The 14,548-nt window shown below is 48.7% G+C and overlaps 1 protein-coding gene across 20 annotated transcripts in view; it reads left to right on the forward strand.

Annotated features, from left to right (window-relative positions):
• Positions 1 to 14,548, forward strand: part of EPB41L2 (erythrocyte membrane protein band 4.1 like 2) — a 1,174,544-nt gene that overhangs the window by 956,302 nt on the left and 203,694 nt on the right. For all 20 annotated transcript variants that reach the window (XM_078648868.1, XM_078648862.1, XM_078648871.1 and 17 more), the window contains one exon: positions 6,661 to 6,833. In XM_078648868.1, coding sequence (XP_078504994.1) covers positions 6,661 to 6,833 — 173 coding nt within the window. The remainder of the gene's footprint in view (positions 1 to 6,660; positions 6,834 to 14,548) is intronic.

A 14,548-nucleotide genomic window follows, 5' to 3' on the forward strand; every position in this document is an offset into this window, starting at 1 on the left:
GATCAGGTATTCTCAGAATGGGGAATCCCGCGGATCGACCTCTTTGCCACCAGGGAGAACGCCAAATGCCCACACTACGCAAGTTGGCGTCCCCAGCCTCGGTCTCTCGGGAATGCCCTTTCCATCAGTTGGTTCAGCGTCTTTGCATACGCTTTTCCCCCCTTACCGATGATTCCCAGAGTCCTCAGAAAGATGAAAGCGGAGCCTTGTACCCTGATCCTAATTGCCCCGTTCTGGCCGAGGCAGCACTGGTTCTCGGACCTTCATCGCCTCTCCATCAGAACTCCGATTCGTCTGAAACAGCACCCGAACCTGCTGACTATGTCCAACGGACAGATCCAACACCCGAACCTACCATCGCTCAGATTATCAGCCTGGCTCCTGAGCACAGAGAATTCTGTCATCTAGCCATCCCACAAGAATGCAGGGAGGTCCTAGCGAAAGCACGAGCGGACAGTACCAACAAAACGTACTCCCTCAAGTGGAAGCGGTTTTGCTTATGGTGCGTGGAACACAAGTTGTCACCTCTTCAAATTACCCCTGTGCAGATATTGCCATACCTTCTACACTTGGCGGAGTCAGGGTTGGCACATGCCTCTATAAAAGTTCATTTGGCTTCGATTTCACGCTACACCAGATCCTCGATGGCCCCTTCGCTTTGGTCCAGCAGGCTTATTAAACAGTTCCTCAAAGGCTTGTATAGATCGTATCCAAGACCTCGAAGGATTCCGCCCACTTGGCATCTTAACTTGGTACTCACCCAGCTTATGAGCCATCCTTTTGAGCCCATTCATCGAGCACCCATCAAGTACATCTCATGGAAGGTAGCTCTTCTGCTCGCCCTAACGTCTGCCAGGAGGGTCAGCGAGTTACAAGCCCTGTCCATTCAGGAACCATTTATGCAATTTAAACAGGACAGAGTGGTGCTGAGAATGAATCCCAAATTCATACCAAAAGTACCTTCAGACTTTCACCTTAATGAACCGGTGGTTCTACGTTCCTTCTTTGCAAACCCTACCACTGCAGCAGAAAGGACGTTACACTCCTTAGACCTCAAAAGGTGTATAAAGTTCTACTTGGAGAAGACAAAAGACTTCAGGAAGTCGTCACAACTGTTTGTGGCCTACAGTAGACCAAGGCTTGGTCTTCCTCTCACGAAACAGAGTATCTCAAGGTGGATCTCTTCGGCAATAGCATTCTGCCATGAAAAGGCCGGCCGGCCGTTGAATGCCACGGTGCATGCACACTCCACAAGAGCAATGTCCACATCAGCAGCGCTGTTCGCTGGAGTGCCGATACTGGACATATGCAGAGCAGCGACGTGGAAGTCACCGCATACATTCGCCAGACACTATTGCCTGGATGTTGAACTTCTGCAGGACGCAGCAGTGGGCCAGGCGGTGCTTCGACATCTATTCCAGTGAGGTGAGCCTTCCTACATCCCGCCATCCTGGTATGCACATCTCTTCTATTTGGTTATGTTGATGTATGCTGATGCTACAGTCGCATGATTCTAAGTGTTTTATCTAACTGTTTATATGGCATCATTACATCAGACGTGCATAATGTATTGCTAACTACTCTGATTCAGGCATGTGAATAAATGAAAGGCCCCCCTAATACTGGATGAGAAATGCGTTACTTACCTGTAACAGCAGTTATCCAGTATTGGTGTCTTTCATAGATTCACATGCAACCCTCCCGCCTCCCCTGGAAGGACTCACGTTCTCTCTACCTGCTTTACGCCTACCTAGCTTGGTGCGTACGAAAATCTGAGAGACTGAGGCTCCAGCAGGGAAGGTTCTAGAGGGAGGTGATAGCTGATTGGCTGGCTCTAAGAGTTTGGTCCTTTTTGCATAAGGACAAGAATAGGCTACTAAGGTGAGGCCCTTAGGCCTATTTTTCTTTATGTATGTCTATAGGACATTACTTTTCTATATACCGGAGGCTCCCGTCTCGACGACGGGGAATGATTCAGGCTTGTGAATCTATGAAAGACACCAATACTGGATAACTGCTGTTACAGGTACCACATTTCTTCAGTAGAACTCAGAGTATTCTAAGCTAAGTTATATGTACCTTTAGTACTTATGTGATCTTTCAAATGATATTCTTAGGATATGTGTGGTAAAACAACAGCAAGCTCAAATCCCAACCGCTGCTCACCAATGTGAGAAGTTGGCCTGATATGCAGTGCTCACTATTCTAGTGATCACTATGTATCAGTCCAAACAACCCTTATTGATGATTGGTTGTAAGTCAACCTTTTAGACCAGCTATCCTAGTAGCATGGATACGAGCAGTCTAAGGCTAAGACTCTAGAGGGCGTGTTAAGCCAGCTGTTTTACCATCACATTACCCCTTGAACACCAAGTGAAAGGACACCACACAAGTTGTTATGAAAATAAACAGATATTTATTTATAACAAGACTACCCTGAACTCTTTATGAGTCAGGGAGCTAAGCACACAACAAAACTCTTACGAAAATACTTTGTCGCACAATTTACACACATGCCCTAGGGGCACGAAAAACCATATACACAGTAAGTGGAATGCGAACTTGCTAGCAGGTAAGTAGTACTTTTCTAGACTCAGGAATCGCTAGGCCTACAATTCTAAACACTGGGATTAGATGCAGGAGGCCTGTGGACGTCGTGTGCAGAGTGGGAACTCTCACGCGTAAGGCGGGAAAAAGTCTATGGAGGCTAGCAGTTGCAAAGTTACTGTTCTCGGGCGAACCCGACTAGGTGGGTCGAAAACAAGAGTGGATCCGAACACTTAGGGTGTTGGACTATGCTGGAGCACCGGAGTACTCAGGTTACCTAGCCCAGGGGCTGCGGCTGCATAGGGTTGAAGTTGCGTCGGAAACCCTCGTTGAAGATCCAGGAGCCTGAAGAAAGAGTTGCAGGCAGGCGGCCAGTGAAGAAAGTTCGGAGTGATCCAAGCCTGGATCAGGGAAGAAGAAACCTGTAAGCAGAGGGGACCAAGTTCTGAATCACTAGCCAGTGATTTGAGTGGGCACCAGGATGGCACCGGACGAAGTCACCTCAGCCAGGTGAGTGGGCGCTGCTGGGCTCTGCAGTCTCTCGGACCAGGAGGCGTTGTCGGCGACCAGGATGGAGGTGCGAGCTGTCCCACGAAGGTTCTTGCTGTCGACGTCGCTGGACCCAGGATTGGGCAACAAGTCTTGGCAAATGCAAGGCCCACGCGGTGGACCTAAAATGGCGTCTTGAGGGGACCAGGAGGGTCCAGGGTGCTCCTCTTTTGGAGGGGAGCAAGGGCTAGTCTGGAGCAACCAGACCAGCAGTGTTTGTCGTCGTGGAGCGTCGTGAAGGGGTCACTAGCCAAACGGGCAAGCGATCTGGACAACGCGGTTGGCAGCAAAGAGCAGAAGGGCCCCACGCAGATCTCGTGGATGCAGGGGGGCTGAACTTCGGTGCTGGAGCTGCTGAGGGTCGGGGCTTCTCTTACCCCAAAGCACTCAGTCGAGGGTCACTCGGGAGTCGTGCTGGACAAGCGTCGTGCAGTTCTGAAGATGGCCGGTCCCTCGAGGTCTCGTCACACCCACGGATCACAGCTGGGCTGATGATGTAGGTTGAGGTCAGAGGTGCCAGGGAAGCCGGTTCTCGTCGTGCTGGAGCAGTCTTGATCCGAAGGAGAGACTGGCAACAAACCGCGATGCTTGGTTGGTGCCTGCTGCTGCAGGGTGACTACTCCTTAGTCACAAGGGAGAATCTTGGGAAGAAGTCTTGAGTTCCTTTCGTGGAAAGTAGTTTCAGGATTCAAAGATGATCTGATTTGGAAGGGGGCCAGTTCCTACCTTTATCCTGCAAAAAGGGGCTGGCACGCGACTAAGTCCTGCCCTATGGGTGGGACTAGGAGGGGGGTGGTTACACCCCTCTCCTTTGGCGGGCTTTCCCCAGGCCAGGGGCTGGAGTGCCCCTGGAACTGGTTTCAGCTGGCCTATGCACAGTGAGCACCGGGGTGCCACTTGCAGTCACCTTCCTCTAAAGCCCTGCCTACCTAGGATACACAAAATCCTGTCTGGGACGGTGCTGGCACCGCCCCTTACAGGAAACCCTTTGTCCTTGCCTCCTGCTCTGGGAGGACTCCCAGCAGCAGGAGGGCAGACTTGTGTCTCGGTGGCAGCATCCATTTTGTGGAGCTACGGCTATGTCTGACTTTAACCGGGGTTACAGGTTACATACATGTCGTGTCCCGCTAGAAGGGTGGAATGCTAACCCCGTCGCCAGAATTGGCGAGGGGTTAGTATTCCAATTCGTACGACACCTTACTCGACATGTTTTGATAAAGCGATACCAGAGTTGGCATATAACCGCGAGGATTATAATGCACTTAAGAGTATATGGTATGCGATATCATGGAAACGGCTAAGGGATGGATCCCGAAAGCCGCAGACAGGCTCAGCTCATGCCAGAGCACTATCTCACACGATTCCAAGCACTCTGCCTTCAGGATTGTTAAGGCCTGCCATAGGAGTGACTGATAGGAGATCTGTGTGTCCATTTAGGTTTAGATATAGGAATACTATATCTAAAGCAAAGGGTGATTACACCACTTTGCCCCAGCTGTCAAGCAGCCAGTTGTGTCTGATTTAGTTAGTCAGCCCAGGGGTGGCATAATACATGCTGCAGCCCCTGGGAGACTTCTGGGTACACCTCAGCCCTGGGTACAGGGACTTGGAAAGGGCCCAGTGCCAATTCAGTACCTGGGTACAATTTGGAATAGAGAGAACAGCTAGGCTGTGGGTCTGATTAGCAGGCCCACAGCCAGGGAAAGTCGTAAACCAGTGAAACAAAAAGCAAAAATCTGGGTGATCATAGGATTGCAGACCCTACTCTCCTACAGGATGATTGTCAATGTCTGTTGTTCGATCTTTTGCCTAATGCCATGAAACTCCTCTGTAAATGTGCTCCTAACTATCCGAAAAACTCCCCTCATCAATCTGATCCTGTTGTCCACGACCATGGACTATATTCCTCACTAAAATCAAGTAATGTTTAGCCTAAGTAAGGTGTAGTAGATATATTCATGCAAATGTGCATTCTGGATTCTGGGTGTAGATTGTAGGCACCTGCTGCTTTGATCTTTCTTTTTTGCATTCTGATTGTGTCCTAGCTGTGGGTGTGCAGAGTTATCACTGATGGTGAGCTTATCAACTAGCGAGATGGGATGCAGGTCATGATTTTTTTATTGATAAAGTTTTATATTGTGCGAACAAGATCCCGAAGGATATCAGAGCGCTTTACAATAAATTGGTAGACAAGACAACATGAAATAAACATAGTAATTGAGAAAAGGAGAAAAAAAACATAAAAAACTAAAACAATAAAACAAAGGAACAAATATAAGGTATAATATTGCTTTGGTTGATTTCTTCACACTGGCAGAGAGGAAGGGCAGCAGTTGTCTTGTCAGCAGAGCGATCTGTGGTGGTTAAATTTTTACAGTTGCTATGAACACTTCTAAATTTTAGTAGCAGGGTCTATTTTAATATGTCCACAGGCTTGTTAATTCAATTATATTTTCGCTCTCAGCTCTGGTGAGCTTTAAATTAGGGAGAAACCAGTACTGGGTTGCTTGTGTTCTGGTTCAACCAGTCCAGGGTTGCTTGTGTTCTGGTTCAGGGAGGACCTGCCTTGTCAGCTCTGGCTGGACTGTTCCTATTGGAGTAGGGTCCAGACTGATTTGCATATAGTTGAGTGCAAAAACTGAGGTGACATGGTGTTCAAAATAACCATGTATTGAAATGCGGCCCTATTGATTACCAAGGGCTGAGATTAATTCAAGCATTCTGTCCATCACAGTTTTGTATACTTATTTTATTGATACAGTTGCAGAAGGAAAGTAATGGGACGTTAATTGAATTATTTTAAAATGTAACTTTATAATGCATTTTTATTTATTATTACAGTTTGTAAACATTTTGCCAAGGGCTGAGATTAATTCAAGCGTTCTGTCCATCACAGTTTTGTATACTTATTTTATTGATACAGTTGCAGAAGGAAAGTAATGGGACGTTAATTGACTTATTTTAAAATGTAACTTTATAATGCATTTTTATTTATTATTACAGTTTGTAAACATTTTGCAACTTTAAAGGAATTCATGTTAAAAAAGGTGAACACTTATGAAACCTTTCTTTGCTCTAGTATGGGACTGTTCTATATGGCTTGTCTGCTGGGTTATTTTCGTGTCCCAGTCGCTGGAAGGGTCACTTATTTATGACCTTCCCGTGTAAATAGAAAAACTTTTCACATGGAAGGCATCCTGAAAACACGAACCTTCAAGGAAGAACGACTTTAGAACCCTAGCCTTCCACAAAATGAAGGGCACTTGACTTGAGTGTGCATTTCTGTTGACTTTGTCACTGTATGTTTTCTATGCCTTTCGGGCAAGGAGACATTGGAAGAGACACCTTATTCTGAGCGAAGAATCAAAACATTTGATTTGACTGTAATAAAAGCTTTAATCATGTTATTATGCACAAGAGTGGAAAAGGAATTACTCTTCTAAAGGTGCGTTACCAAGTTGAAGATGTCAATGCTATGTACCTTGTTACTGATAGTCTGAATAATGTTCTGCTTGCTTATATTGCACAATTTTACCTCTTCGCTGGTGTCTGTCTTTGCCACAGGCTCAAATCACCTGATAAACCTCCAAAAGCCAAGTTCCTAACTTTGGGTTCCAAGTTCCGCTACAGTGGCCGCACTCAGGCAGAGACGCAGCAGGCTAGTACCATGATAGACAGGCCTGCCCCCTATTTTGAGCGCACCTCTAGCAAACGTATCTCGAGGAGCCTTGATGGAGGTAAGTAATGACGAGCATTGGTAATGTCAATAGGTCTGGCATTTACAAGAGTTAGAGCTATTGGTGTTGTAAATGAAAATGCCTTTTGCCAATGTATTTTAATTTGTAGTAGAGTAGATGTATGTGGTGTGGAGTAGAAATATGTGGGTTGAATTGGAATGTTAGTTGTGCAATTGTGTGTAGTGGGATTCTGAAATTATGTGGCATGGTGGATAGATAGGGATGCAGACATTTTTATTCAGATAATGTATTTGTTAATGTAGTGTGGAGCGTAGTATGCTCAAATGTATTCCACAGAAGGTACTGATCCAGCGGAGCTCTCCAACAACCCTCAATACTCATCCCACTTAACCCAGGAGCAACTTACTTCTACTCACCGGTGGGGCCCATAGCACCGCGAGTCACACATACACACACCACACTACTCCTGAATCAGTGAAAAGAAGGTGAGCTGCTGGATTTAGCGGGGTACCTATATTCTATACTTTATACATTATATACATTTCAGGATTTTCGATATTGTGCTAACCTATTTATAGGAAAACATATACGTAAAGGTCCTCCGCTATTTGGCAGATGGACCTACTAGTAGAAGTCAATTGATGGCGATGAAGACCAGCTCAATCACAGTAATCACATAACCTTAAACAATTCTTTTATTTTGTCATGATATTTGTCTAAAATAAAATATTAAATAGACTCGAGTTTTGAATTTAAAATATTGTATCTACTTCATTTAAGAAAGGAAAATTTAGCATTTTATTTAGACAAGCAAACTTAAAACATTTTTATTTAGTACAGGTTAAAGAAATGAAAATAAAGTAAAACATATTACCCATCTGTCATAAGTGAATGACAGAGTCGCATAGGTTCCCAAACTGTCTCTCTATTCTCCTCAATGCCTCCCTTCTAAAATAAAAATTCTGCAATCGATCATCTTCTCTGCTCCATCAAAGTTAAAGTCCAAAAATATTTCAGTCTCTAGCACCATAAAATTGTCCAAACCGACAGCATGTCGTGGTGCAAAAAAAAATTTGTGGAGCAATGACCTTCTCTCACTTTCACGCAAGCCCTTTTATACTCTGACTAACTAACTTAAAATTGAAACTTTTAGGGTCCACAGTTCTTTCTGATTTGTCCATTAGAGGTGTGGTGATGGTCACCTCAGGCATTCCTTCTTCGAACCAGTTTGCATTTTAGCAATGTCATCTTTAATTTTCTTCCCATGGCATACGTCTCAACTTTTACTTGTCATTCTCTTTTTGTAACACTTTTTTGTTATAATTGTTTAACACGCTTCCTTTCTCACGATTTTAGATGCAAACATCCTTTGGCACGTATTCTCGTGCTAGGCCACGCTGACCTTGATCTCTCTCACTCCATACACAGGCCAATCTATTCACACGTTCATTTTTAACACGCATGCGTGGAGGCCATCTTTTCATGAAGTGCTGCCGATGGTTTCATAAACAGCCATTTTCCCCGGTCAAGCTGCACAGACCTCAATGGGAACTAATGCAAAAGTAAATACGACAGAAATTAGATGAAGAATTAAAGCCCTTCTGTTTACCTCCCACCATTCTAATATCCCAGTTAGTTGTTACCTAGGAAAAAGCAAACATGTAGCGTCATTTTACTTACCAAATGTAATTTTCTTTTGCAACTAAAGACTTTTTCTAATTTAAGCACAAATACACACTTATTTATTTAAATATATTATTACAGCTCTGTTAGTATGACTCTTTCACATTCATTAGTATATTATTTTATGCAGGGCAGCAATTAGTTTCTCCCACGAGTAGTGTCTATCTACGTGCATTTTGTTTATTATTTCACATGCTTCACTCTGTTAGTCGTTATAATATGAGAGTTTAACTTTACAAGGGGTACATAAACAATTTTTGTCTCCCCTGCTCCATCAGTACAGCTTGGGGCACATGTGCATGCAGCTTAACGTCGACAATGTACCTGTAGCATGTGGTGCACTTTGTGTATTGTATGTACTAATTTTTGCCTACAGTGAACTTCAAGGTTGCACCAGCGTGCGCCGTAATCACTGGTAAGTCTAAAAGTGGTGTGCCACAAACTGGCTTTTACAAACCAGTCAGGCTTAATGGGTTCTAGTAGGACCATTGCACACTTACCCATTATAAGCTCTCTGTAAGTATGTACATGTGCACTATATTCACCCCATATGTTCACACAGTGTATATTACATATGTGTGCATAATCATGAATAAACACACTTTGGTTTGTTGTGTATATATGTCTATATCTGCGCATCAACGGAGTGTACCCCATGTGTACATGTGTTTACAATTGTCTGCGCATATGCAAGGTGCACCTCTTGCATCTCGTAAATATTCATATCTGAGCTTTCATACAGTGCACATTTTGATGTATGTACATATATCTGACTGAACAGTTAATTTCCTGTAGATAAATGTGTGTACCACAGTGTACATTGCACACACATAGCAGTGTCCTTCCCATAAGTTGATATGTACATTTTATATATTCCTGCTTATCAGTGTAACTCTTCTGCTCACCTCAATTCAGGAAGTTGTTTAAAATTGTGTGCACCCCTAGACCCCGCAGAGAATCCCTTGTCGCCAGTCCTTGATATAACGACCCTGCCCCCAAGCGAACACTTCCCACCTGAAATCCTGCCCTCTTACCGGATGTAGTCACTAATTCAGACACAACTGTGTGCCCAACAACACGCTCTGCAAGAAATAAACTTTACGAGGGAGGGCATGTCTGAAACTAGGACCTGCGTACACATAATCCGAAAGAAACACGTTAGTTAGATTCCTTACCTTAGAATATCCCCAGGCGTCAGGCTGGATCCGGAAAGATTTTTTGTCAGTAGTACCGGTGGGCGTGGGTAGGCGTCCTCTGCGGCTCTGCGTCCGCCGTCGGCATCAGGATGACGTCCTCGGAGTGCTTAGACGCCGCCCTTGCGCGCTGACGTCGGTTCTTCTTTTTTCCGCACCAGCAAGCGCAGATCCGGGAAGAGCAGACCTTTTAGACACTTTTTGACTAACTTTTTGGTCTTTTTCACTATCTTTTTCGAGTTGACTTCGACTACTGGTGACGGTAGGGATGCCCGGTTTCAAGCCATGTGACGCCTGTCACCGACTGATGTCAGTTACCACCCCCACCGCCGGTGTCTCTACTGTTTAGGGGCCGACCACGATGACAAGTAGTGCCCCGACTGTCGGGCCTTGACTTCGAAAGCTAGGCGGGAGCGGTCCTGTAAGCTTCTCGAGCTCCGGCAGTCGGCTCTGCGCCGCTCGAGGTCCCGGTCGAGGAGGAAGTCGAGGGACCGGTCTCGGAGCCGTAGCCATCACCGCTCGTTGGGATCCAAGTCCTCGCACTGAGGTAAGTCGAGGCATGGCAAGAAGAAGTCGAAGAAGCGACATCGCTCTTCTGACTCCCCTCGCCAGTCGCGCAACTCGGCCAAGGGTTTGGGTGGCACCACCTACGCAGCTCCGCCGGAGCCGCAGGAGTCGCATCCGGCCCTACACCCTCCGGTCCCTGGGCTTCATGCGACTCCGGGTGAGATTCAAGACTTCCTCGTGGCCATGAGGACTCTCTTCCTGCCATCAAGGCCTGTCGGTGCACCTCCAGGCCCTGCAGGTCTGACTGGGGGTCCTAGCGAGTTGTCTGCTTCGGCCCCGGCGCCGTCGTTTACTTTGGTCCCGACGCCGCAGGTCCTCGCGGGATCCAGGCCTGGATCCCGGTCGACTCCAATTGACCTCACGACTCCTCCGCTGGGGCCACCTCCCATGGTGCCGCTTCCGGCGCCGTCCTCGGACGACACCATCCCCGGTTTCAGCCCCGGTCCGGTGTCGGAGCGGGGCCACTCGGCGCCGTCTCCGGCGTCGATGCGTGAGCCCTTCGCTTATGACCCGGCTCCTTCATTTCTGCCTGTTTACCAGGACACGGCTGAAGGGGAGGACTGGGAGGGGTCTGAGGACCCTCTGGAACAGCATTGCCAGTTAAGTCAGGACTGGGCACATGAGCTGGGGGAGGCCAGTGGTCTAGACACTTCGCCTGAAACTGGTTTCATCTCTCCTCCTTCCGTGGCTACGGAGGAGGGTGCTACTTATGCTGTGGTGCTGCGCAAGGTGGCCAAGGCCTTGCGCCTGGAGCTCCCTGCAGCGGCCGTGAGGACTAACCTCCTCACTGAGGTGCTTCAACCACCAGTAAGCTCTTCAGAGCCTCAGCTGCAGTTTAATGAGGCCCTCACAGACGTTCTGATGGGCACTTGGTCCAAGCCCTCCACAGTCTCTCCTGTGGACCGGAAAGTGGCCCGGCGCCACCGCCCAGCTCCAGGCGACCCCTGCTTTCTGACCGTACACCCCACCCCTGAGAATCTGATTTATGAAATTGGACAGCACCCTTCAAAAGTTAAACGCTGTTGCAGAACAATTATCAAAAAAGAACATACATATGAGCCAAATATTGTTTTCCCAAGCGTACATAGAATACACACAATCATGTAACTTTGATTTTCTTTCTTTTATTCAGTTATTGTTCTTTATTTTCTTTTTTTTGATAGTTGCAAATAGCAGACGCGTTTCGTCCGTTGCCGGACTTCTTCAGGGTGGAAGGTCATAAACAGGATTACAAATCCTAGTAACAGTCAGTGTAGACAAAGGACAAGGGCAGGTCCACCCCACCCCTGAGAATCTAGTTGTCCAGGCCTCCACGTCCCAGACCGCCTTCCCGTCCGCACCTCCAGACCGGGAATCAAAAAAGGATGGAACAGTTTGGCAAGAAACTATTTTCCTCACTCAGTCTTGGGTTACGGTCCATTAATACCGCATGCCTTTTGGACCATTACACCCACTCTCTGTGGGACACAGTGGCAGACGTGCTGCCCCAGTGTCCGGAAGAGGACACGGCTCGTCCAGGCTCTTGCTAAGGGGCGAGATGCACCATCAGGATTCAAGCAAGCCGGGCCGAAGACGCTGCAATGCCAGAAACCGGTCCCCGGAAGCTTGTTTCCTTTCCAGTAAAGAATTGGCTTGGTAGTTTGGTCTGCCCTGTTCCCATGATGCACTGGGCCAGGGACAGACTAATTTGCATGTAGCCAAGTTCTGAACTGGGATGGTGCAGTGAGCTAAAAAAACAGTGATGGATCAAGCCCTGATCTTTTGACTGGGTAGGAGTGTTCTGCTTAATTCAGATACTCTGTCCATCACCACACCCCTTTTTTAATCGAGGGGCGAGATGCAGCACAGTATTACATTCGGTGTGGACTTGACACCACGGACTCGCTGGGTAGAGCGATTGCATCGACAGTGGCGATTCGTCGTCACGCCTGGCTGGGGTCCACAAACGTTTCAGGGATGTCCAGAGCACTCTCATGGACATGCCCTTTGATGGCCGTCCCCTTTTTGGCGACAAAGCAGTTAGCGCGCTGGATCGCTTTAAGGACTCCAGCGCTACGACCAAGTCCTTGGGCCTGTCGGCCCAGCGCCAGCAAACTTCTGCTTTTTGCCCCATTCGTGGCCAAGGAAGGGGTGCCCCCGCACGTTCTTCCAGCCACAGGGCGCAGAACAAACCTCAACACGGTCGCAGACGTGGATTCTGCCGTGGCGGAGCAAGGGGACAGAGAGCCGGTCAGTTCACATCCACTCCCGCAGCATCTGCCTGAAAGCCTTCATAGTCCGAGCTTTCAGGCCCATTCCACGCCAGTGGGCGGCAGAGTTCACCATCACCTGCTCCACTGGCGTACCATCACTTCGGACAGGTGGGTGCTGCAAAAAATCCGAAGGGTCTACTCCCTCCCCTTCGAGGCGACCCCTCCACCCATGCCATCGCAGTACCACCGCATGTCGAGGGATCACTTTCAACTTCTGCAGGAGGAAGTTACAGCCCTCTTGGTTAAGGGGGCCATCGAGCACTTTCCTGGCCTAGAAGTGGGACGGGGTTGTTATTCCCGCTACTTTCTGGTTCCCAAGAAGGGCAAAGGGGGACCTATGCCCTATCTTGGACCTCAGGCGTGTCAACGTCTTCCTCCGGAAGGAGAAGTTCAAGATGCTGACATTAGCTCAGGTTCTGGCTGCCTTAGACCCTGGAGACTGGATAGTAGCGTTGGACTCGCAGGACGCCTATTTCCACATACCCGTCCTGCCGGCCCACCGGCGATACCTGCGGTTCACAGTAGGCCACGAGCTCTTTCAGTTTACCTTTCTCCCCTTCGGCCTCATCAGTGCCCCTCGTGTGTTCACGAAAGTGATGGCGGTGGTCGCAGCTCATCTGCGCAGATTAGGGGTTCCAGTCTTCCCCTATCTAGACGATTGGTTGTTGAAGGCGGGCTCGCCCTAATCAGTCATCTCCCACCTCCAGACTACGGCCGACCTCCTGCATTCGCTGGGGTTCTCCGTCAACGTGCCGAAGTCACATCTGAGTCCCTCCCAGTAGCTCCTCTTCATCGGAGCGGTTCTGGACTCGACGCAGTTTCGGGTCTATCCTCCCGAACAGCAGGTTCGGGATATTCAGGCTCTGATTCCGATCTTTCGGCCTTTATCCTGAGTCTCGGTCAGGATGGCCCTACGGCTGCTGGGTCTGATGGCCTCCTGCATCCTGCTGGTACATCACGCCAGGTGGCGGATGTGGACTCTGCAGTGGGACCTGAAGTTCCAGTGGGCACAACATCAGGGCAACCTGTCCGACCACGTCCTAATCTCAGAGGGCACTGCAAGTCAGTTGCAGTGGTGGCTCACGGACCCCGATTTAGTCATTGGCAGATCACTCTCCCTACCCCAACCGGAGCACGTAGTGGTGACGGATGCATCCCTCCTGGGATGGGAGGGCCACATGAGAGAGGCGGAGATCAGAGGCCTCTGGTCTCCGGCGGAGTCCCGGCTCCACATCAACCTTCTGGAGCTGCGGGCGATCTGTCTTGCACTGAAGGCATTCCTTCCCTCTGTCCAGGGAAGTGTAGAGCAGGTTTTCACGGACAACACCACCGCCAAGTGGTATTGCAACAAACAGGGCAGCGTGGGGTTCTGGACCCTTTGTCAGGAGGCTCTGTGCCTCTGGACATGGCTGGAACATCAGAGCATCACCATGGTGGTTCAACACCTGGCGGGCTCTCTGAACGCCAGGGCGGACGAACTCGGCCGTCGGTGCATGATGGATCACGAGTGGCGTCTGAGCTCGGATGTGGCGCGAGGTCTCTTTCAGCAGTGGGGAGAGCCTTTGTTAGATCTATTCGCCACCGAAGAAAACGCGCAATGTCATCAGTTCTGCACATTGGAATTTCCAAGGCGGCACTCGCTCGGAGACGCTTTTCGTCGCGAGTGGAGTTGGGGTCTGTTATACCCCTTTCCGCCTATACCACTTCTGCCCAGAGTGCTGAAGAAGATCAGGCGCAACCAGGCCCAAGACATACTTGTTGCTCCGGATTGGGCACAAAGAAACTGGTATGCCGAGCTACTCAGTATGTCAGTCGATCCCCCGATTCGACTGCCTTTTCAGGAGGACCTTCTGTCGCAGCGACAGAGGGGACGGTCCTCCACCCGAACCTGTCCGGCCTCCACCTCCATGTGTGGAGATTGAGTGGCGGCAGTTGATGCCATTTGACTTGCCTCCTGAAGTCTGTGATGTCATTCTGGCAGCCAAATGTCCCTCCACAAAGACTGTATACGCCTGCAGTTGGAACAAATTTGTGGCATGGTGCACAGCAAAGGCTGTGG

Source organism: Lissotriton helveticus, chromosome 6 (assembly GCF_964261635.1).
Source record: "Lissotriton helveticus chromosome 6, aLisHel1.1, whole genome shotgun sequence".
In the NCBI taxonomy this organism is placed as follows: Eukaryota; Metazoa; Chordata; class Amphibia; order Caudata; family Salamandridae; genus Lissotriton; species Lissotriton helveticus.